The following is a 25,033-nucleotide window of genomic DNA, read 5'->3' on the forward strand; positions in this document are numbered from 1 at the left end:
CCTCTCACTGACTCTTTTTTTTTTTTTTTTTTTGCGGTACACGGGCCTCTCACTGTTGTGGCCTCTCCCGTTGTGGAGCACAGGCTCCAGACGCGCAGGCTCAGCGGCCATGGCTCACGGGCCCAGCCGCTCCGCGGCATGTGGGATCCTCCCGGACCGGGGCACGAACCCGTGTCCCCTGCATCAGCAGGCGGACTCCCAACCACTGCGCCACCAGGGAAGCCCTCACTGACTCTTTAGTTCCAATTCTCTGGCACCTGTTGCCTCCATACCACAGAACTGCTCCCACTAGGTCAACAAGCAACTCCCTGTGGCCAAATCCAAAGGTCAGTTCCCAGCCCTCATCTTTCTTGGGTCTCCTCACGCCCACCAGTCCCTCCTCCTGTCACTCTCTTGTGACGGCTCCATGCCCTCTTGGTCTCCACCTGCCTCTAGGGCTATGCCTTTCTCACTCTCCTGCCCATCCTGGACATGGGTGATCCTTGGGGCTGCACCACTAGCCCTCTTCCTTGTTCATCCTGCATTCCCCAGACAATCTTCCTCTATCACCAGCTCCAGCTCAGACCTCTTTTGGGGATGAAGATGTTTCTACCTGGTTGTTCAAAAGACATTAAAACAAAATAAAACAAACCCCCAAAATTCAACTTCACAGAACTGAACCCATTACTTTCTCCACAAACTGTACTTCCTATTCTCCCCTTCCTGGCCCATGAGACATCATCTACCCGGTCACCTGGGGTAGAAACCCAGTAGTCATCTCCAGCTCTTCTAACCCTCTGCCTCACACTCCCACCCACTCCACCAACTTAACATGGCCCCAAATGATGCCTCGAATCCAATGTTCTCCCCTCCGTGCCACTCTCACAGCCTTAGTTGAACCCCATCATCGTGTGCCCCAGACACTAGAGTCCCCCAGGTCTTCCTGCCTCCAGTCTCTCCCTGTATCCTGCAGCCTCACCTCTATCCTTTCTCCCCACTATTTTCCAGAGTAAACTTTCTAAAATGTGCATCTGATCATGTTATTCCCCTTGCCTAAAAGCCTTCCCTGGCTCCCTAGAGCCTTCACATGGTACAGAGTCCAAGCTCCTGGGCAGGGCTCAGGCAAGGCCACCAAGATCCAGCCCTGAACCACCCTTCCAGTGTCACCTCCCTCCCCTGACAGTCCCACCCTGTGGACTACCTGGAGTTTCCCAGAGGCTCTGTGCTCTCCAAGTCTTCCTCTTGTGCCCTTAGGGACCCATATTAGCACCTCCCCTCTAGCCTGTCATGCACATCCTTGCCTCCTGCACCTACAACAAACCCACTCAGGGACCACATCCTCTGCCTTCTTTCTAATGGCCCCAGGCTACACCCAAGACAGAACCCATCACTTGGCCTTTGTGCTACCATAGCTTGTATTTGTCTTATAACACCTATCATTTAAGTATACGCTGATCTCTCCTACATGACTGTAAATTCCTGGTGGACAGAGACAATGTCTTTAATTTGTAGCCCAATGAATTGCCCAGGGCCCGGCACGGAACAAGTCTTCAATAAATCCAAGCTGAATAACAGTGATGATACAACAGACATTTATTGATTGCTTATATGCCAGGCACAGTTCCAAGGGCTTTACTGTACTTTGTCAATTAATTCTGACAATAAACCTATGAGGCAGAGACTATGATATTCCTCATATTATAGATGAGGCAACTAAAGCAGAGAAGTTAAGCAACTTCCCAAGATCACATGACTAACAGGTGGCGGTGGCAGGATTCAGACCCAAGTCTAGAATCTATGCCTCTATCAGAAGACAACTTACATATTTTATTATTTTTTAATTTTTTTATCTTTTTGGGTGCGTTGGGTCTTTGTTGCTGCATGCGGGCTTTCTCTAGTTGTCGCGAGCAGGGACTACTCTTCATTGCAGTACGCTGGTTTCTCATTGCAGTGGCTTCTCTTGTGGAGCATGGGCTCTAGGCGCACTCTAGAGCCCTACTGAAGCAGGCTTCAGTAGTAGGTGCGCAGGCTTCAGTAGTTGTGGCACGTGGGCTCAGTAGTTGTGGCTTGCGGGCTCTAGAGCACAGGCTCAATAGTTGTGGCACACAGGCTTAGTTGCTCCACGGCATGTGGGATCTTCCCCAACCAGGGATCAATCCCATGTCCCCTGCATTGACGGATTCTTAACCACTGCGCCACGAGGGAAGCCCCCAACTTATGTTTCTATTCTATTAAGTGATTGAAAAGGGTTTTCTTTTTAATTGCCTTCATGCCATAATATCATTCTCCTGTGAAGTACTGTATAACTACACAAACATTAAGACTGAAATAGGCCCAAGATAACAAGGCCTGTTTCAATTAGTATCCAGGATAATATGATGATGTAAAAAGGACACACTTGTAAAGGGGTGGAGACAGGTTCCAAAGAAGCACCAATGATGCCATTTATTTCAAGCAACCAGTATGAAAACTTGCTTAAACTGTTTCAGGGGCCATGGGATCATGGCATGAGCACACCTGCTGGTCTAGTCAGAAACTCTCCCTCTAATAGCTCTGCCAGGAACAGGTGACCAGCCCCAGGCCTGTGTCAAAAGGCCACCTGTCTCCTCCACAGAAAGGTAGGAGGTAGGTAACCCCCAAATTGGTCACCTTCTTCTCTCTGGAGCTAGAAAGATTTTCCGGTCAGTGTTTATGGATTACTCAGTGGCAGGTATGAGAAATTGCCTGGCACTAGGCAGAGTGCAGCACCCTCCTCAAATGAACCCTGAGGCAAGTCCCTGACCTGATCCAGGGAATGTGTCAACACCTTTGGGCAAAGTGTGCGAGGCCCTTCTCTGGCTGCACGCAGCACCCACGTACATTACACGGCACACTGCAGGACGACCCGGTGCTATTCGTCCTATGCTCCCACGGACCTGACATCATTCTGCCACCGTACTTGCCCGAGTAAATACTCACTGATTCTGTACACAGTTGTGCTCAATAAGGTCACCGAGAGAGAGACTCCAGAAGGGATTACCAACTGCATGTTGAAGTGAGTCCTGTTATTCCGGTTTGGGCAGCTGAAACTCCAATCACTGGCCTGCAGTGGTCTCGGATAGTCATGTGAGGTCTGTTTATAGCAAGGTGTTCACAGGGTGGGATTCAAAGGCAGGGAGGGACACTGGCAGGCATACAGATGAATTTTCCTTCCCTTAACAACGTGGTTAAATTGAATTCATTTACATTCCTCTTGTTCTCAAATCTCAGAGTTGAGATAATTTACAATGAGGTTAATAAACGATTAGGTCCAAAGAAAGCAGGGGCAAAAAAAAAAAAAAAAAAGCTGATCATAGGGTTGACACAACTGCTGTGATTGTGTAGTGCTTGGCTTTGGGCTTTCAGCAGCCAGGACAAAAAGAAACACGCTCTCAGCTTTAAGCACCTTCTGGGAGACAGGTGTTGTCCCAGATCTAAATTTTAAATGGAATCCTTCAGGATTCCTGAGGGGGTTCCTAGGATGAGGAGTTAAAATGTATTTATAACTGGAAAAGGTCAGGTGGTGAATTGGGATGGGGCAGGGAGACAGAGCAGGTACCAAGGTCAGAAAGAGTCCCTGAGCCCAGGTTGCCTTCAGGAGGCTGCCTCCTCCAGGCAAGCGGAGCCACTCTCGACCTCGCACCGTCTCAAGTGTTTCAGGAACACAGAAAGCTCCTTTGAAGACATTACACAACCTCAGAGCAGGCAAGGAGAGGGCAGCCTGAAATCAAACACCGGTCTGACTCACGCGCCCGCCCACACCATGCCACCTCCAGGCCAGCACACCTGCCAAGTGAGGTACGGCCCCTCTGTCCACCTGCCCCCTTCCCTCTTCTTACAGGCCTGTCTATCCCTTTCACCCCATTTCTCAAATGGGAGTTCCACCTCCAAGTCATTTCTTTCTCCCCTTTTCTGCTCAAGCTCTTCGTGGACCCACTTACTACTATGTTGGAGTAAATGACTGCTAAATGGTCCAGAAAGCTGTAGTGGTTGCAACTCTTCTGATGTTACATTTGGAATAAGAATTTCAAAGCTGAAAGGGCTACCAGTAACTGTCTGGGGGAGACTGCAGGAGTTTTTTGTTTGTTTTTTGTTTTACTAGTAATATTAACAAACTAAAATGATATACAATGCATACATTGTTATACATTGCTTATAACCTCCGGATATAAACTTTTCTGAAAAATTATACACAACATGAATTCTTGAGATACAAAACATTACAATCCTATTAGGGAACTCCTTAGAATCCTGCAGTGGTGCCTTTTTAAAAACAGACTCTGCCTGCAGTGTTAATAAGGAACCCCTAATTGACTTGCTTTCAGTGTGAGATCTGGGCTCCCCAATTCCGTCCCTTGGAAGCCCGGGGTGTCCCAAGGGTTCCTTCCTCTGCAGCCCCACCTCTCTCTGTTTTGTGTACTGGGTTTTGCATAAGATGTCACATGTTGGGAGTGGGGAGAGGCAGGTGGCAGCATGAAGAGCCAGAGATGGGGCAGGTCTGCAGGGCATGCTTTGAGTTGCTCCCCTTACTAATGGTAGATATTTGACAGACGCTTTATTTTTTTGCCCCATTTTCTTTCAGGCCAACAGCAAAACACACCTATGAGAAGCTGAATGGTGTTTGGGATATAGTCTGTGGCTCTCATTTGGGATTGGAAGCCGAGCAACACCCAGTGAGAATCACTCTCTCCTGCATCCGACTGCAAGGGGCCAGACTGAGGAAGATCCTGGAGAGGGCACAACGTGGAGGTCAAAGAACACATGTGTGTGAGGGTAGCAGGAAGTCCAGGGCAGAAGCCTCTTCTCCCTCCCACCTGACATCCAGTTCCCTGATTCACATGCCTTCTAGAAACCAGTAAACTCCACACTACTCTCTGATCCCAACTCCCCACCAGCCCCAGACCTGGCTGTCCACTGCCCAGCTAGCACTCCTGCTTACACGTAACAGAGACACAGTTTGGCCAGAATAGAAGTCTTGATTTCTCCTCCAAAATCTGTTCTCCCCAGACTCTCCCATTCAATAAAGGAGACCAGCAAACCTCCCAGCTACTCCAGCCAAGACTCTGGAAGGCACACTCTCTGATCCCTCTCCCCTTTTGTCACTCTTCTGAATGGCGGTTCTCAGACCTGGATGAATATGAGGGATACGTGGGAGCTTTAAAGCACCCCAATCCCAGGGCCCCATCCCAGATCAATTAGAGTAGAATCTCTGGGGATGGGGCCCAAGGCATCAGTACTTTTCGAAAGCTCCTCAAGGGATTCTAATATGCAGCCAGGCCTGAGCATTAGGGGCTTAAAATACATTCCAAATCCAAAAGTTTCTCTCCCCCAGCCTCACCGCTCCCACCTTGGTCTGAGCTGCCACCACGTCTTGCGTGGCCCACTGCGATAACTCTCATCTTCCTGCTTCTACTTGCGCCACCTCAGAACCCTATCGCAAGCACAAGGCAGTGTCTTCTCAAAAATCAGGTCACATCATGCCTCTCTGATGGCTTCTCACTGTACAATAGAGACCAAGGTTCTCACGAGGCCCACAGGTCCTGCCCAGCCTGGCTTCTGCAGCCCTCCCCACCACTTCCAGCCCCTCTCGCCTCCGCTCACCATGCTCTGGTCACCCTGGTCTGAGTCCTGTTTCTCAAACATGCCAAGCACACTCCTATCTCTGGGCCTTTGTACCTCTCCTCTGCCTGCAAGGCACTGCCCTCTGACCTTCACCTGCCTGACCTACCCCTTCATGTTATTTAGGCCTCAGCTCAAGTGGCATCGCCTCAGGGGTCCTTCTCAGATCACCTTCATTTAAATAGTCCTCCTGGGACTTCCCTGGTGGTGCAGTGGTTAAGAATCCGCCTGCCAATACAGGGGACACAGGTTCGAGCCCTGGCTCGGGAAGACTCCACATGCCACAGAGCAACTAAGCCCGTGCGCCACGACTACTGAAGCCCACGCACCTAGAGCCCGCGAGCCACAACTGCTGAAGCCCATGTGCCACAACTACTGACGCCTGCTCACCTAGAGCCCATGCTCCGCAACAAGAGAAGCCACCGCAATGAGAAGCTGGCGCACCGCAACAAAGAGTAGCCCCCGCTCGCCGCAACTAGAGAAAGCCTGCACGCAGCAACGAAGACCCAACGCAGCCAAAAATAAATAAATTAATTAATTAAAACCAAACCAAACCACTATGAGCTTTCAGGAGTTCCCTGGTGGCCTAGTGATTAGGATTCTGGAAAAATAAAATAAAATAAAATAAAAAATAAGTAAGTAAGTAAATAATAGTCCTCCTTCGCCCCAGAAAAGTCACTACCACAGCCCCTGGATCACACGGTTTTGCTGTCTTTAAAGCCCTTTTCGACTTCTGAAATTACCTTGTTCCATCACGTCTTTACTGCCTGACGCCCTACGCTAGGATGTGGGCAGCAGTAGGGCAGGGATTGTGGTCTGTCTTGCTCACAGCTGTATCCATTGCTCAGAAGGACCCTCTCACATAGTAGGTACTCAATAAACATGGCATCCATTTTGTCCCACTCCTCAGTGCCCCCGGGGCTCCTCCTCACTGCTGCCACGGTGATCCTTGTAAAATGACAATCCGATCTCATCACTCTTTTAAAATCCTCAGGGGCTCTCGCTGGCCCCATTTTCCAACTCCTACCCCACTTCTTTGGCACTCTGGCCACATCACCAAACCAAACCCATTCTCCTAAGTTCCTACCACTCCAAACAACCACACTCCTGCATTCCTGTGTCTCTGTGTATGCTGCTCCCTCTGCCTGGAATGCTGTCAGTGTCTTCCTGCCCTATCACCCTCCACCTTCCCTGCCCATGTACATTGTTCTGACAAGAACTGGCCTGGGCATCACCTCCTCCAGGCAGCCACCCCTGCCTAGACTGGTTAATTTTTGTTCTTCCACAGCAACTTGTGCTTCCTTCTGCCACAGCCTTCATCACACGGGGTTAACCTCACCTGTTGTCTCCTCTAGACAGAGGGCACCTTGAGAGAAGGAAGAGTGCCTGGGGCTCAGCAGACACTAAATTATAAGCTGAGACAAATAATGTCTTTTACTCTTGTATCCCCAATAGCAAGGGCACCATAAAAATTTCTGAATGAACCCTTAATTTGTTTCCATTATGATCAAATTGATGCTGCTGAGGAAAACTGTTTATGCCCTGTGTTTCAGGGCACTTATAACCATGTACTTCATTTCCTTCAGGTGACAGCTGTTCAACAATCCTACGAGCAGCTCTAACACTGGGCCAGCAGGCCCCTGCCTGCCAGTGTGTGCGATCTCTCCAGGCACGTGCATGAGAAGAGGCGCCATATGGGCCGGTCACTGGCTTGTGATTGAGCCGGGAAAGTGGCTTTCCCTAGGGATGGATTAACAATCCACCACCTGAACCAGCAGGAAATGGAGCCCTCTGAGAAGGGAACTAGCTCAGGACCCAGCATTTTTACTGTGCTTTCCCCAGGACTCACAGAAACGAAATCTGTGTGGCCAGTGCACTGCCACTTGCAGTGCTTTCCCTTTCTTAATTTAAACACACTTGTCCCACGTACTGAAACAATTAAGCCATAGGAAGTCTTTATCAAATAACGCTCTCTCTCACTTTTCCCATACAAGATAATGAGCAGGAACGGAGACTTTAATACTCGACAGCCACTTGCACAGCTTGGTATATTTAGCTAAGTCATTGGGCAGAAAACCACAGCTTTACCCACAGATACTCAACCAAGAGGCACTTGCTAGGGCCTGAAACAGGCTTATCCAGCTTTTCAGGGAAAGATGAGCCTCGCCCAAACAAGGTAAAGGCCACTGTTGTGCAGGTTCCTGGAACTGGATAGGGCTTTAATTTCAGCTTCACCTGGCTCCAGTCCTATCTTCACTGGGAGGCCCCATCCTGATCCAACCCCCAGCATGCCTTCCACTCGGATCATCTGGCCCCAGCCTCGTGGTTTTCTCACTGTGCCTTTCTAACTAGAGGCTAAGCCTCCTCGAGATCAAACTCCTCCCATGGTAGGCTCAATTAATGCAGACACCTACATACAGAAAGCATCATTCAACCAAGACAGGCTGTGGTACAGATGGGGTCCCCTCGGTGGGGCCTGAGTCCACTTTCCCACCCCAGCCCTGGCCCTCCTATTCTCCACATTCCCAAGGTCAGGGGGCACATGCAGGCGGCGGCCATGCCAGGGCCAGAGGAGGAGAGTGTGGGCTGGTCAAAACAAGCCCAGACATACTCACGGGGTCCGTCAACATGGCCCGGCAGTGGGAAGCCAGGGCCAAGAAGGCCAGCAGGTTGAACATAATTCCATTGATGATGCTGTACACGTAGTCTCGGGATGGAATCAGCATGACAAAGAGGACCACAAACTCCGCATAGAGGACCAGAAACCAGGTGACAACGGCACAGGCGATGCCACAGCCATCACGGATAAACCACATGGTTCCCACAGGACTGGGGTGGGGAGGTGGGACGCACTTCTCTGGCTGGAGGTATTCTGGCTTCCGCTCAATGTCTCGGAAGTGGTGGGCGGGGATAAGCATCATAAGCTATTCTGTCCATACTGGCATCTGGAAGAGAGAAGAAAGAACCCAGAAATTTGGTGTGGTCTTGTCATCAAGGAGACTTGACAAAATTACCTTTCCAAAGCGAGCCATGAGTATCTATGTGCAAACTTCTTGCAGAAAAGCTGCCTAAACCTTCTGTTCATTTCCAATGTGAGTTCTTGTCCCTACTTCTGAAAGCTAAAACAGGGCCACCTTGCCCAAAGCCTTCACGTGACAGATAAAGAAAGGGGAGCCTTCAAAGGGCAAATGCCTCGCCTCAGGTCAGCCGGAGCAGCAGCAGCACACACAGCACACCAGCTGGGAGGCGGACTAACAGATATGTTCAAATTTTGACCTAAAAGACAAAGGGGTGGGAGGGGGAGCACCAGGCCCTCTGGGAAAACTCTCTTCATCAGTAACACTGCTGCCTCTACACTGTGGACAAACCCAGAGACTCGTGTTGAGGCTGGATTGAGTAGGAGGAAAGTAGTGGTAACCTAGGACTAGGGTTAAGCTGCAACCATGAAGACCTTCTAACTTAGTGCACTGCATTAGCCAATAATAAAGGCAAAACACTCACTAGGATGGGGAATGTTCTTGAAACAAGCTAGGGTTTTTAGCCCTATGGCCAAAATGGTTTATTTTCCAGGAATGAGTTCTGCTCTACTCATGGTGATAGGGCAAAGCGTAGGAATGTTGGACAATGAGTCCAGAGATGTTTCCGCACCACCTGCTTGTGGGGCTTCGTGAGTTCTGGTCTCCTGACCTAGGAAAACACCCACATTCCAGCCCCAGCCCCCTCCTCACAGTTGGTGTGAGGGTCGAGAGAGTTGGAGGTGCCTGTTACTCGTGCTGTCGACCGCAAGACCCTGCACACATCACAGGCGGTGTGCACGTCTTCTCTCTAGGAAAGACGTCAGTTACTTCAGAAGCAAGTGCTGAGCAACACAGCCTTTCTTCCTCACAGCTGCAGCTGAGTCTCTGGAGAGAGCAATGAAATCACTAAGACGCGATAACTGAAGTCTCTCTGTCCACGGCACATGCTGCAAGACATGTCAGTCTAGATTCCCCTGCTCCAGTTCTTTATCTTAAACTCTGGGGCCTGTCGTTTCACCAACCAGGTTTCTCAGAAACCGCGATGGCTCCAGTTCTCTCTCAGATGTAGGGGCCATGGGAAAACCACCCGGAGCACAGTCTATGATGCAGGCAAGCAACATCTCAGTCTTTTGAGAACTCAAATCACTTCACAGCACAGGAAATCACTCAAAAGCAGCACTGGCTGTGTGCTTTTCTGAAGACTGCAGCTCTGAAGGGGAAGGGCAAGCTTTCAATGGTTGTACTGGGTTATCCTTACCCTTTGCCCAATTTTCCTCCTTCCTCCACTGCCCTCACCCCCAACGAAGAAAGAGGATCTGAAGTGACTACAGTAGCGTCATGAAAAGTAAGGATGTGTCCAGAAAGCTGAGAGGGCAGATCAGTAACTACTACTCAAATGATAGACATTCTGGAATCAAAACTTGCAGTGACTAATAATGAAAGAATAAGGCCAAGGCCTCCCCTCCCATGGTGGCAGAGAATTAATGGCTGAAAGGCAGTTAAATGTGTACTGTGTGCTTGTCCAAAGGAACACTGACTCAAAAAATACTCAGAGTGACTATCACATTCAACCAGAATTTTCCAATAGAGCAACCTTGTGCTCTTCACAAGATAGTGGCAATTAGTGTTGCCAGGGACAACCTAGAGGCATTAAAAGATGCAGGGATACCTTCTGAAGCACCAAAGAGAAGGACAGCAGGAGACTGAAAACTGGGGACATCTGGGACCTGACCTATGGCAAGCAAATTCTAAAATTCTAAACTCTGTACAAACAAAACCAAATGAACGAAAAGCTGAAATCCCATTATGATTCAAAAGCTGATGGAAGCTCAACATTTTGACAACCTCCAAATGCAAGCATTCTTTTTCCTGCTGCCATACTGATTTGTATGCATATCATCTATGTCCCCACGATTGCTATTTAAGTTCTAAACCAATAGTTTTATTGGACCACAGCCATACTATTCGATTACACATATTATATTCTCTATATCTTTTTTGCAGGGTTGAATAGTTGTGATGGAAAGACCCATTAGCCTAAAGTATTTCCTCTGGCTCTTTACAGAAGTTTGCTGGTTCTAGGTAGTTGTCAGCCACCAAATAAATACAGGCACACCTCTTTTTATTTCTCTTCACTTTATTACGCTTTGCAGATACTACTTTTTTACAAATTGAAGGTCTGCAGAAGCCCTGTGCTGAGCAAGTCTATTGGTGCCATTTTTCCAACAGCATTTGTCTCTGTCACATTTTGGTAATCCTCTCAATATTTCAAACGTTTTCATTGTTATTATACTGTTATGTGATCTGCAATCAGCAATCTTTGACGTTACTATTTGATTAAGCGTAGTGAGGAAGGCATTTCAAAAGCTGAGACAGTCCAAAAAGCTATGCTTCTTGCACCAAATAGTTAGCCAAGTTGTGAATGCAAAGGAAAAGTTCTTGAAGGAAATTAAAAGTGCTACTCCAGTGAACACACGAATGATAAGGAAGCGAAACAGCTTTATTGCTGATGTGGAGAAAGTTTTCGCGGTCTGGACAGAAGATCAAACCAGCCATAATATTCCCTTAAGCCAAAGCCTAACTCAGAGCATGGCCCTAACTCTCTTCAGTTCTGTGAAGGCTTTGAGAAGTGAGGAAATTGCAGAAGAAAAGTCTGAGCTTATTAGCAGAGTTTGGTTCATGAAGTTTAAGGAGAGCAGCGATCTCCATAACATGAAAGTGCAAGGTGAAGCAGCAAGTGCTGACACGGAAGCTACACCAGCAAGTTATCCAGAAGATCTAGCTAAGATAATTCATGAAAGGTGGCTACACTAAAGAACAAATTTCCAATGTAGACAAAACAGCCTTCTATTGGAAGAAGATGCCATCTAGGACTTCCATAGCTTGAGAGAAGTCACTACCTGGCTTCAAAACTTCAAAGGACAGGCGGACTCTCTAATGCAGCTGGTGACTTGAAGTTGAAGCCAATGCTCATTTACCATTCTGAAAATCCTAAGGCCCTTAAGAATCATGCGCAATCTACTCTTGCCTGTGCTCTATAAATGGAAACGAAGTCTAAATGACAGCACATCTGTTTATAACATGGTTTACTATTTTAAGCCCATTGTTGAGACCTACTGCTCAGAAAAAAAATATTCCTTTCAAAATAGTACTGCTCATTGACAATGCACCTGGTCACCCAAGAGCTCTGATGGAGATGTACAACTAGATTAATGTTTTTTTCATGTCTGCCAACCTAACATTCATTCTACAGCCCACAGATCAAAAAGGCATTCTGACTGTCAAGTCTTATTTAAGAAATACATTTCATAAGACTACAGCTGCCATAAGCAGTGATTTCTCTGATGGATCTGGGCAAAGTCAATTGAAAACCTTCTGCAAAGGATGCACCATTCTAGATGCCATTAAGAACATTTGTCCATGCCACTCTCTGATTCACTTTGTTATAAAGCAGAGACTAACACACCATTGTAAAGCAATTATACTCCAATAAAGATGTAAAAAAAAAAAATTTGTGACTGGTGGGAAGAGGTCAAAATATCAACATTAACAGGAGTTTGGAAGAAGGTGATTCTAACCCTCATGTATGACTTTGAGGGGTTCAAGACTTCAGTGCCTCGAGGAAGTCACTGCAGATGTGGTGGAAACAGCAAGAGAAGCAGAATTAGAAGTAGAGCCTGAAAATGTGACTGAACTGCTGCAACCTCCTGATAAAACTTGAATGGATAAGGAGCTGCTTATTATGAATGAACAAAGAAAGTAGTTTCTTGAGATAAAATCTACTCCTGGTGAAGATGCTGTGCAGATTGTTGAAATGACAACAAAGGACTTAGAATAGTACATAAACTTAGTTGATAAAGCAGCAGCAGGGTTTGAGAAGATTGAGTCCAATTCTGAAAGACGGTCTACTACGTGTAAAATACTATCAAACGGCATTGCACGCTATGGAGAAACTGTTCTTGAAAGGAAGAGTCAATCAATGCCACAAATTTCACTGCTGTCTTATTTTGCCACCTCAGCCTTCAGCACCACCCTGACTAGTCTGCAGCCATCAAGGCAAGACTCTCCAACAGCTTTTGCTGAAGGCTCAGATGATGGTTAGCATTTTTGAGCATTAAAGTATTTTTAAAATAAGGTATATGGGAATTCCCTGGCAGTCTGGTGTTAGGACTTGGCGCTTTCACTGCCATGGGCTCGGGTTCGATCCCTGGTCAGGGAAGTAAGATCCCGAAAACCATGTGGCACAGCCAAAAAAACAAAAGCAAACAAACAAATAAGGTATGTTGTTTTTTAGACATAATGCTATTGCACACCCAGTAGACTACAGTAGAAACATAACTTTTATATGCATGTGATTTGCTTTATTGTAAAAAAAAAAATTCATGTGACTTGCTTTATTGCAATTTTCACTTTATTGCGGTGGTCTGGAACTGAACCTGCAACATCTCCGAGGTCTGCCTGCTTCCCCTGCAGAACAGCTCAGTGTGACCTAGATGGTCAGTGACGACTCACCCCACCCCAACACACGTCTGTGGCAGTGTATCCTCCTGTCATCTGCTGCCTGAGGGTCATCTCACCACAACCTGTGTACTCCATTGTTCTTCAATTATCATAAACTGTGTGGTTTTCAGAAATGGATAATCACTGAAAATAAATTTTAGAGCAATGCTCTTGTTTATATACTTCCAGTGATCACATTATGCTCATGGTGTATCTTCACAGTAGCTGACTGTATTCTATCTGTCCTCTGACAATTGCTCATTCTTGATTGTACATACGGCAATGAGTTGACTAAACTTGAGTTGTGTTTCATACGTGTGGTTTTCCTGAGGAATAGGCCCTTCCACATAAGCAAATTTCCCAGGTAACTGTGGCTTATTCCTAAGCAGAAACACATTTTAACAATTTGGATGGTTAAATTGGAAATATTAAAAAGTAAAACAAAAAACAACAAAAAAGGGATATTATAGCTCTTCCTGTCTTAAGTACAATAACCATCCATTTCTTCGGAATGATTTAGAGTCATTACCAGGAACATCAATTAATGGAGTGTGTTAGGTAATGTCCTCAGGGGGTACAGAGAATCACTGGGCTCTCGGCCTCACACCAACTGGCCTGTGCAGACTATTATAATTGTTAATTCTGGCATCTCCTTTGTGTGGTTCTTTGTCTTCCTCCTCCATTCCTGGCTGTCATTTCTGTGTCTACAGCTACCAATCTTCCCAACATACCCTCTATTTACTACTGCTAATTGGCTGTGGACTGGAAAAGCAAATAAAACTAAATCTTGTTAGATTTGTTTGTAAAAGAAAGGTATTCATTTTAGGTAACTGACCTTTAGGGAACACCAGCTATGTTCTCCTACCACACAGTCCTTGAGGGCTGGGAGCCCTGTCTTTTCATTAGCCAGTGCCTGGCACGTAGTAGCCACGTACTATCTGTGTTCATTACATGAATACAGGAGTAAAATGCCATGAGCTTTGTGTTCCCCGGCCCACCTCTTGGAGCCCTTGTTTGATTACTTTCAGGGCTGTGGTCATACTTTAGACGGCGAAGGGTGCCCCCAATAGGATTGTGAAATAGGTGGACTGTGACTCTTACTCAAGTTTCCAGATGTTCCACACTCAGACCACGTGAGACCAAAGGGTGGACAGAGGAGCTGTGTTTTCCCACTGCCCCTCACTGGTGAGTGAGAGCCTGTGATCTGGGAAAGAACCCAGCCAAGGGTGTCTGGCAGAGCCAGACACTAAGGGCTGAACTGAAGAGCATGTTCCAATCCACGCTTCAGAGTTTCAAAGAGTCCAATCAAAACCATGGAAGGCACGCTGCTCTTAAAAATGTACTTAACTAACCCAGCTCCCCCAAAAGCAATGGAAGTAGCTTTCCTTACATTAGTCAACTGAAAATCTGAGGAATATGGGGGAAAACCCACCTTGAAACAAACTGTACAAATTCCCTTCACTCTGTCCCTAGTAGCAAAAACAGAAAAGGCAAATATTGACCACTTTTCCTTTTCGAATTAGGGAAATTCCAATCCTTGGGGTTGAGGCTCTTTGCCAAGGACCTACTCCTGACATGAGTCCTTGCGCGAGAGGAGGTGCGCAGAACTGGCTGCTCAGCCTCTGGGGCAGGTCCACAGGGAGGTTGGTCGGTCCCAGAAGCCTCAATACCACTCTTGCCAGCCCGCTCATACCACAGTGGGGCAGCCTCCTCCAGTTTCCCTCCCTACCTTCTTCATCCCATGCCCTTGACCTGTTTGCTTTCTCAAGCCCCCTCTCTTCAATTCAACTCAAAAAGACATGCATGAAACAGCCGCTAAACACAAGGAACTGTGCAGGGCACTCACACCCAGGGATGACAATAATGTGTGTGTGCTGCCCTGGTCAGGCCCTGCCCTTCCCTCTCCCAGCTCCCAATCTGGTAAAACTATAGGAGAAAGAGATGCACAGGATCAGAGGTGTTCTGGAGCTCCCTAGAGAAGGTGATCCTGATGATAAGGCAGAGATGGTGTCCAGAATGACAACCTGAGCTCTGTGGGGAGTAGGGTGTTGGAAGTCTAAGAAAACCATCTAGTCTTCCTTCTTAGAGTTTCAGAAGCAAAAACCAAGAAATGACTGAAATTAGTGCTAACTTCCAAAAAACGCCACTGCTTCTGGTCCAGAGAATTGCCTCCAGATTCACCTATAACACACGTGCTTCATTATGCCTGACCACAGTCAGGCCCTTCCACTAATCCAGATAAGCAGACAAAAATGTATTTAGTGAAGTTCCATCTAGAGTCCTGTGAGTCCCAGGGATTGGGGTTCTGGATTGGCCTTGCAGTACATCACTTATGACTCAATTCCCATGCTGCCTATCCATGGCTGGGCAACTGAAAGGGTTTGAAAGTGGTGATTCTAAGGCGAAGCTCAGAGGCCCCATTCCACTATGGCCCATAGGTGGTTGTTGGCCAGCCTAGCCTCCTAGCCTAGTGTTGACAATTAGTGATGGGCAGAATCCAGCTACAGTGACTGTAGTTAATCATTACTTGTTGAGTGAGGGGCAAACCCTTATAAATCCATCACCTGGCCTAAGAAAGTTGACCAAAAGTCCGTGCTTCATGAACAAGGTTCAAAGGCACGACCACATAAAAGTTCAGTACTGGATGTATTAGAATCCCCAAAACCCACTGTTCTCAATCCAGCGAATGTCCCAAGAATCCCAGATCTTCTCAGATTGCCAGCTGCTTTCCTGAGACAAGATACTACACTAAAGTCATGGGTGGCTCAGCTAGATCTAAAACCAAGTCCTTAAAGGCATCTCAAAGGACTTTGTGAAGATTACTTTCCTAAAACAGCACACCCACTCACATTCTCACATCCACACATGCATTCATGCACAACATACAAGCAGATCTTGGCACTGTATAGATTCAGAACTTCTCAAGTTTTAGGGTGATGGACTTCAAGTATTCACAAACCAGCCCTACAGCTTTACAGATGAATAAATGGCCCATTCCCTGGAAGCTCTGGAAATAAATCGGATCTAGCAAAAGATGAATTTATCTGAGTTACAATTCTCTTAATTTGTGTAAGGATCCAAAAGGATTGTAAATTTCATACCTATTTTTAGATGATTCTCAGAAAGAGAGAATGAACCATGAATCACTATGTTTGAAATGTTTCATAAAAAACCAGAATGAGTCACTCAACTCTTTCCAAAAGGTAAGGGTGTGGTCCAAAGGAAAGGTGCCTTATCTTACCCTCTGCACCACACCTTGCCAGGCAAGGAAGGTGTCCAGACAGGCAGAGCTGCTGGCCTGTGCTAGAAGATCTTTACCAAGGAGTCTACATTGTGTCTCTCTCTACAACAGGGTCTGTCTCCCTCTGCCTGCTTGCTGTCTCTGTCATACTTAACCTTTAACAAAAAACAGGAAAAAAGAAAGGAAGGGAGGGAGGGAGGGAAAGAGAGAGAGACAGAAAGGAAGGAAGGGAGGGAGGGAAGAAGGGAGGAAGGAAGGAAGATATCACATGCCCAAACCAAATCCTATATATATTAAAATTCACTGAGGGAACCTGCAAGTGGTCAGTAAGCGAAATTTGCCTTCTTCCTATAAAAGCCACCTTCCTATAAAACCCACTCATGTGCAAACTCAGATTCCTAACAATGAGTCTCCATTTCAGAAAAAAGTTTGGGGATTTGGAAGCTCATGTAGGCTAACGGTTCCTCCATTTACTACAACTGACTATTACAGTACTACAACTGGCAGTTTACCACCTCCTAGCTTTCTAGATCTATTAAAAAAAATACACACCCACATATAGGATGACATATGTCACAAACACTGGGGATCAGTAGAAACTACCACTCGTTTGGGTAACACATTCATCCTTTTTTATGAGCGTGCTTTATCATATGTTGCAACAATGAGAAAAAAATTAAAACAAGACCACGCATAAGATTAACTGGTAAAAAACAATCACTATCTGAGTCAGAATTTTAGAGTGGGAAGGAACCTTAAAGACCATCTAATAGGTTTTAGTCAAACTCTTCTGCTTTACAGATGAGGAAATCCAAGGGCATCTGAGATTTTGCCTAGAACATGCAGTGCTGCTATAGGAATGGAGATGGGCACTATCATTAACTGAATGCCCATTAAGACTGAGGATGTACACAAAGCAGCCCCTCTAAATTCTCACAACAACTTAGCACAGTAGCTTTTATTATTCATTGTAAAGACGGAAAAGGTGAGGTATAGAGGGTCTTAATAATATTCCCTAGATCAGATAAAGCCAGGATCCAAAACCAGCTCTGTTTGCCGCCACAGACCACATTCTGAGCACCGCACATGGCTGCTTTTTCTTTCTTTCTTTCTTTCTTTTTTTGTTTTGCAAGAGGGGGACAGGAGGAATGACCAAGCAGGAAACACGAGCTCTGCTTCCTGCTCCCTCACACACAATTCATGGACCTAAGGAGAGGTCACTTCAACTTAGCTTCAATGTCTTCATCTCTCAAGTGGGGAGGCCTAGTTCTCTAAACTTTGTGACTCTTTTTTAAAAACCTTAGAAAAGGACTCTAAGCAGACTTTGCTTCCGCTCCTGGGAGCCTATAATACTCATTCTTTGGGGGAAAAAAAAAAAGAAGGAGCATTCTTTCTTCTATGAGCCATTTTGCTGCTGGTGGCTTCCTCTTTAATGGAGCACAGCACCCACCAGGCCACCTCACACACTAGGGCCCTCAAAAAACACGGCCTTTCGGGAAGACACCATAGGGACTAGCTGACCTCTTCCAAACTCCGGTCCAGCCTCTTCTACAGATGGGTAAAGAAATGAAACTCAAGGAGTCAGCTGATTTCCATAAAATGGTTAGCGAGCTGGCTAACTTCCTATCTAGGTCTAAAGGATGGTATCCTCTTGTTGCTTATGCGGCCATCTCCCTACATTAACTCCTCCTTCCAGGAAGTCTGCAACCCAGCAGGAAACTCTTTAAAAAGGCAACAATATGTCACTGATTTAGCTACTCAATTAATGTTTGTCAACAAGTGTTATAGTACATGGAACCCTTTATAATCAGGTGCATGATCTCACCTGACACTAAACTGCCCCCGGCCTCTGTCAGGAGTAGGTTCCAAGATGCCTTCTGCTTGGCAGCTGCCACAGCGCAGGGCACACCCAACGTGGAGCGGGGCCCTGACTCTTACTGAAGGTCTACTATACTGGGCTGTATGCTAGACACACCTCATCCTGCTCTATCCTCATAGCTACTCGACCTTGTAGGATAAGTCCTCACTTTCCCACCCCCTTTTAGAGGTGAGGAAACTGAGGCATGGAAAGGTTACCCTATGTTCATACTGCTAGGAAGCAGTGGAGTCAGGATACACTCCCAAGCCTGCTCTCATTCCAGAGCCTAGCTTTAACTACTCACTACAATCATTAACTTTGCCCATTAACTAGAAACAAAAGGGGGAAGGGTGCTGATGTTTCTACCAGTGACCTTGGCTTACTTACTGTTTGAATCTCTTGCCCACACATGGTCACCCAGAGATGGCACTCTCGGGTGGGCCACATGCAGTGCTGTTCATAGATCACAGACCTGAACTGAAGCATTTTGTGCTCTAAGCTGGGGCCCTGGCTGAACACCAGCCACCATTCAGAAGACTGATCCTGCCTTAACTTAGGAAGCAGGAGGGCTGTGAAGCTTCAGCCAGGAGGGTCACCCAAAGATTGAATCCCTAAAATCTGCTTCTGCTGGGGAACATTTCCTGTAGGGCCAAGTTCCAGCACGCTGCTTTTTCTGAGGGAAAGCCCACCCATGCTAGGCAGAGACCAACCAGCAAAGGCTGAAAATGGCACCTGGCCCCACACTGTGCTATGTGCAGATATGCAGCCACTATGCCATCACCCAGGCAAGAGCGTGGCTTTCTTAGGGACTAAAAGCAAAAGGGCTTAGAGGGATCTGAAAGAGGAGTTAGGGAAGGAGAAGAGAGAACCAGTTACTACAACTGTACCAGGCTTCAAGGAGGGGACCCATTTTGCTTTCAGGTCCCTGTTGATCCCACTCACCTCAGGCAGGCCCTGTAAGTGGCAATGCAAGAGCAGAGCCTTGGGAGGAACCTGGGCCCAAGGAAACGAGACTCTACAAGTCCACAGCCCCCGCCTGCCAGGCGAGGCATCTGTTAGAGGCCTTTGGAGATAGATGGGAGACTAGTGCTAAGCAGAATGAAGACTGGGCTTGGAGTCAAGAGGCCAGAATTCTACTCCCCACCCTGCTGCTCACTAACCTCATGATTTGGGGCAAGACAGTTACCCTCCATGGGCCTCAGTTTCCTCACCCATAAAACAAGAGGGAACATTGAGCTGATTGCTAAAGTCCTCTGCAGGGCTGAGATTCTGATTCCTCTGTTCTCAGAAACAAATTCAACATCTTTGTTAATTTCTTGGATTTTTTTATTATCAAAAGTATCCTTTAACTTTCTTTCCCCATTTTTTTGTTAATATTCAAAAAGAAACAGTTGTCTGTTAGCAATTTTCCTGAGCATGTTCAATTTTTTCAATGAAGTATGGCATGTAATTACCACTTCCTTTGTTCTTTCATTTAATGTTTTGCAGAGAGGGAAAAGCACTATCAAAATACATCAAATATTACAAAATGGTAAAAGAGAGAAGTCTTAAAGTCCAAAGTTAAACATGACCATTTTTCAGTGTTTAAATGTCTCTATATCCAAGATCTACTGTGACTTCTATAACCTGGTAAGATAGGCATTTTCGTGTAAAATGAGGTTTAGAGAGGTTGACTTACTCAAAGTCACAAAGCAAGTTAGTGGCAAAGTCTAGATCACTGGAATAGATGCCCAATAGTCTTTCCACCATAGATCATTATCTTCCTAGCCAACCTGCCTTTCTAGATTCTCTGCTACTCTTTCTTGGGTTAGAAACGCACACTTTGTACAAAGTCAAAACTTATTGCAACAGAACTGAGGCCAGAACTGTACTTGTCCCACTAGGGCCATTGTCCTAAGGTGAAAAATCAATCGTACCCCAAGGCATTCCATCCCCACTGACCCTGAACAGGAGATATTCATGTCTCAGGTAGACCAGAAAATCCAAAGAGTTCAATCAATGGAATGTTACCAGGAATGTTACAATTTGGAAGAAACTATGAAAAGAGGGAGTTTTCCTGGTGTTTCCTCACATTGCCTGGATGAATGGCTGAATTAGGTGGGACATGCAAGGTAGTCTTCTTGCCTACACAGTCAAAAGTCAGCAATAACCTGGCCATTTGTCTCTGGAAATCTGCTTTTGAGGAGGAAGGCAAATGATTTTAAAATGCAGAAAACAGGAAGAAATTTGAGGCAGCATGGCATTAGCCTTCTTATTTCCCCCAAAAGGTCAATAGCCAGACATCACACCTTCACTGCTGCTTCAGCTTCTGCTACTTTCTATGGCTATCGGGGTGTGTATGTGTTTAAATACTTCCAGATTTGCTAATCAGGACATGTGATGCCCTTTTCTCACACATGCCCTAATGAAAGACATAGGAAGCACCCTGCCATTCGCTCAGAATGAAACACACGTGAAGACCCTTCCTCTAAATGAGAATAAGCTTTACCTATGTATTCCCATCAATTTTTCTATCACTGGAACCAGAAGTTATGATTTCTAGAATGACAAGACAGACAGACGTGCTGGCCTGACTATGACAGGTTATTTATACCGAGTATTCTTTAAGACAAGGCACAGGCAGGACAAATGCAAAGTGTTTAAAGGAAACGGATCTATAGGGAAAACAACAGCTCACTTTTGCTTTTCTGGGGTGCTGGGCTAATTGTGAGAACGCAAAGGAAAAGGCCTAAAACTTGGCTACCCGTGTTTAAGACTGGGAATAAAATGTTCCCTTGCTGGGCTTTTAAGAGGTCTCCTTCGAGAGCTCTCTGCAACTTCAGCACCACGGACTCAGCACTGCCCCAAGCTCTCCTGTAACTGACTGTTTTTGCTTTAATTAACCAAGGCTAGGTGGGACAGATTTACTCTGTGTAATGTTACTGTTATCTGCCAGTGGCTAGCAGCAGCTCTTTACCTGTTGCTCTTGATGCCTGGCCTGCACAATTAGCACCTTATTATAGGCCGGCCTCTCATCTAAGTACCACGTGTCTCAATTGAGCACTTTATTTTGTCTTGTTCACGTACTAGTTCAAGAACCTGGGCTCCGCAGTTATAAGAAATCTTAAACTCCTTTTAGGCAGGTGTGTGTTTTCAGTTTCTTATCTCTTCAGGCCCACGAGAACACTAGGGACACAAAGGCATGCAAACAAATACTTCCTGATTGTTTGAAGAGCTTCTAGAGGTCTATTCTGGGAATAAGCACGTGGTTGGAATCTGGGTCTCCATGCCTATCTCAACCCTCTGTACCTGATCCATTGGGCTTCTCTGCCGTTGAGGGATCTCGGGTACTTTGAGTTAAGCTCCACTTGGTCTATATGTAACCTTTTCCCTTACCTAAAAGAGTTGGCTGAAACAGACACATGAGCTTCCCATCAGCACCACGTTCAATGTTCCTCTAGAAAAAGGAACAGATTCCTTGCTTTTGGAATTAAAACTAACTATAACTTATAGGGCTTTACCAGTTCCACAACAAACACAGGCCTCCTTCAAATACTCTGGTGAATGAAATGAAAGGGGACAGCTACATAAGGGGATGGTTAGGAAGGCAGGTATGGGAGCTAGGTTTTCTGGTCTCAAATCCTGGCTCTACCGCTTACTAGCTGTGTGACCTGAGACCTTGGTCAAGACAGCCTCTCTGCACCTCAGTTTCCCAATCTGTAAAACAGGATAATAGTACCTGCCTCACAGGGCTATTGTTAATAGGACTGAATCAGTTAGTCTTTGTAAAGTGCTTTAGAGCAGTGCTTGGCACATAATAAGCACTATTATACTTAAGTTACTGTTAGATAAAATTAATAAGCGTACAGAGATTTAGAACAGACAGACCTATAAATCAGTATGCCTCCAAAAGAATCTGACAGTGATGGGAAAACAAGCAGGTTAACAGAATAATATGCCATCCTTGGTGTTTTGATTTTCTGGCAAACATATAATCTTTGAATTGCTTCAGTAAACCAAAAAGAACTCTGGATTTATAGGCTTTTGAAATGTCTAACACATTATCACAACATATGTGATAAAAATGTTCTGGCTGCATTCAAGCAAAACAATTAGTGAAGGTGTCATTGTTTTAGTAGAGAATTTTAAATGAACATTCTACTGTTTACACCTCTTATATCTACTTTGTCTAACATGTCAGACATTGTTCATAATGTTATTTAGCAAATACTGCCAACCCTTCTCCAGCAAAGAAACTTAGTCAATTATCAGGGGAACACTTCAAATGTATGTTTTATATTTTAAAAGATTCATTGAAAGATGAATCTTTATATAAAGATGATTCCATGGTATCCAAACTCAGAATTTTCTTTCAGTGTCTTTTCTGATCTATTCACTGCCACTTTTTAAACCCTCAATCTTCTTAGATATCCTAGCTACTAAAATTCCACATCCAGGGTCTCTCCTTTCTGAGCAATCTCTAGCGCAAATACCATTTCTAACAACAGCAGTCCCTTGTTATCTCACCACGGAGGTCCTCTCTAGAATCCAGGCGTCCAACCACACACAAAGGCATCTATGTGCCACAACAGGTGGGGGCACCTGTACTTTCGTTAGGGAGGAAACACTTCCAGTTTCACCTCTCCTAGATTCCCTGGAGGGCAAAGTTCAACAATGCAGGATGTCTTCCCTGTAGGTGCACCTGCAGAGAATTATGTAGAGACATCAGAAACAACTAATGTCCAGTCTACTAAGAAGTGATCATCTATTTTGGGGCTCAGCAGTTTAGTGCTTAAGAATGTGGGCAGGTACTTCCTCTCCATACCCTCCTCGGACTGACCTCCCTATCCCACTGTGTTCACTAGTGCCACTGTCATAGCTCTTAACCACCATGTTCTGTGGTTATGCTGGCCCTGGGTCCTTCCCCTCTGCCTGGGGAGCTTCTCTGGGCAGAAGTTGTGCTCCACTTGTCTTAGTGTTCCAAAGCCAGCACAAAGCCCATCTATGCTAAGCTCCCAAGAGTTATGTGTGAAACTGTATTTGAGCTACTATCTGAGAAAACCCAAATGTTCTTTGGATGATCAAGCTGTCAAGGGTTACTTTCACTTTTGAGTACAGGGAGGTTCCTCAAAAATGGAGCATTTGGAAAAGTCATCAGACCCTCTCTTTGTTTCTGTCGTTTGGGGTTAACTTTCCCCCATTTATCCACGTGGCCCCTTTAAAATTTTTTCGTGCCCTGTCAGCCCCGCCTTAATGGGCTCCTTCAGTGACCCCACATTCACCTTGCAGGTATCCTTTCTGAATATTCGAGGCCCATTCTTACGTGGCCACGAGCGGGGCTGGCATTTTTTTCGTCCACGGCTCCCAGCGATCACTAGTCACTGCTAGGAAGTGCTGGGGACGCCTGGGCACTGCGCCCCCCAGCCAGCGCCGACCAAGACTCTCCCCCCCTACTCTCTTTGGGACAATGCTCCGGCAGCCACCCAGGGCAAGGGGATCCTGCAAAGGTTCCGGGTCAGCGTTCGGTCAACCAGCCCCAGAGAGAGAGCGGGGGTGGGGGTGGGGGAATCCCTGGGGTGAAGACGCCTCGGGACTAGTGGGCATTCACTTCTGGCCCAGACCCTTCCCACCGGGAACGACCTAAAGAGGTCTTTATCGCCTCTTTCTTTACCACCATTCTAGGGACCAGAGAAATGCAAGACAGGGGGTAGGAAGGAGAGCAAGGAGACAGCCTCTCAGGCCAATCACGACGTCCGCCTCCCCTCACTCGGAGTGAGTCTGTCTGTGTCTGTCTGTCTGTCTGTCTCTCTCAACACACACGACCTGCTACTTCAACTTCAGCTCTGAGCAAACTGCGCCGCACGTCTCTCCTACTACGAGTCCTCCAGCTCCGGCCCCGGCCCGTGCCTCTCGTCTCACCCCAGCTTTTTCACCCAATCCCAGTTTCCTCACCCAACTGACCGTGAAGCTGGAGGCAGTTCCCCAGTCCCAGGCCCCCGGTGGGGCTCGGCTGTCGCCGCCGCCGTCGCTCCCCCTGCAGCCCCCGACCCGCGATCCGGCCTCGGGCTGCAGCGATGGCTCCCCGGCACGAGGCGCCGCGGCTCCCTGGACTCGGCCAGACACAGGGCGGCGCGCAAGAGAAGCCCATCGAGCTCCCGGCGGTGGTGGCGGTGGTGGCGGCGGCGGCTGCTGGAGCGGCCGCCGCGCAGGCTGATGACGCATGGGCGCGGAGGGGGCGTGGTCCGCGGGGGAGACGCTGGCAGATGACATCTGGCGGCGGGGAGGCTCGGCAGCATGGCGTTTGTGGCGCTGAGTGAGGCGGAGAAGGTGTACATTGTGCATGGCGTTCAGGTAGCGGCAGCAGCGGTACCGGCACCGGCCGTCGGGTTCCCCTAGGACTGCGGCTGACTGGGTTTACCTTGTGATTAAACCGCTCGGCGGCCGGCGTGTGCAGATCGAAGCCGGCAATGAGGGTGTATTTGGGACCGGGCGGCGAGAATCCATTTAGGATTGTATTTGTACTTGCTTCTTTCTGGGTCTACAAGGTTCCACACCCGGGTAGGAAGCGGTGGGCAGTCCCTGATTCTGTTAAAGACCCTCTCAGCCTTTGAAGGCTGAGCTGTCCCATTTTTGTTAGGTACATATTCTATCATAATTTTTATCCCATTGAATCTTTGTAACAGTCCTGAAGGTAAGTATTATCTCTACTTTACATATAAGGAACTATGCTCAGAGAGGTTAAATCAGTTGTCTGAGGTCACAAAGTAAGTGTGTGGTGGTGTTACCCGAAAACAGGGTTTGCCGCTTGGTGGGTGTCGAGCC

The 25,033-nt window shown here is 46.8% G+C and overlaps 2 protein-coding genes across 3 annotated transcripts in view; one reads left to right on the forward strand and one right to left on the reverse strand.

Annotated features, from left to right (window-relative positions):
- Nucleotides 1–24,409, reverse strand: part of ZDHHC3 (zinc finger DHHC-type palmitoyltransferase 3) — a 56,194-nt gene extending 31,785 nt beyond the window's left edge. Inside the window, exons 1-2 of one of the 2 annotated variants that reach the window (XM_060022323.2) lie at nucleotides 24,173–24,409; nucleotides 8,232–8,561 (exon numbers count right to left, since the gene is read on the reverse strand). In XM_060022323.2, the coding sequence (XP_059878306.1) occupies nucleotides 8,232–8,537 (306 nt within the window). In that variant the 5' untranslated portion in view covers nucleotides 8,538–8,561; nucleotides 24,173–24,409. The remainder of the gene's footprint in view (nucleotides 1–8,231; nucleotides 8,562–24,172) is intronic. The other variant, XM_060022324.1, reaches the window with a different exon arrangement.
- Nucleotides 24,410–24,467: 58 nt separating this feature from the next.
- EXOSC7 (exosome component 7) overlaps nucleotides 24,468–25,033 on the forward strand; it is a 29,379-nt gene continuing 28,813 nt past the window's right edge. Inside the window, exon 1 of the mRNA XM_060022326.1 lies at nucleotides 24,468–24,562. Coding sequence (XP_059878309.1) covers nucleotides 24,506–24,562 — 57 coding nt within the window. The 5' untranslated portion in view covers nucleotides 24,468–24,505. The remainder of the gene's footprint in view (nucleotides 24,563–25,033) is intronic.

The sequence above is a fragment of the Delphinus delphis genome, chromosome 10, assembly GCF_949987515.2.
Source record: "Delphinus delphis chromosome 10, mDelDel1.2, whole genome shotgun sequence".
Taxonomy (NCBI): domain Eukaryota; kingdom Metazoa; phylum Chordata; class Mammalia; order Artiodactyla; family Delphinidae; genus Delphinus; species Delphinus delphis.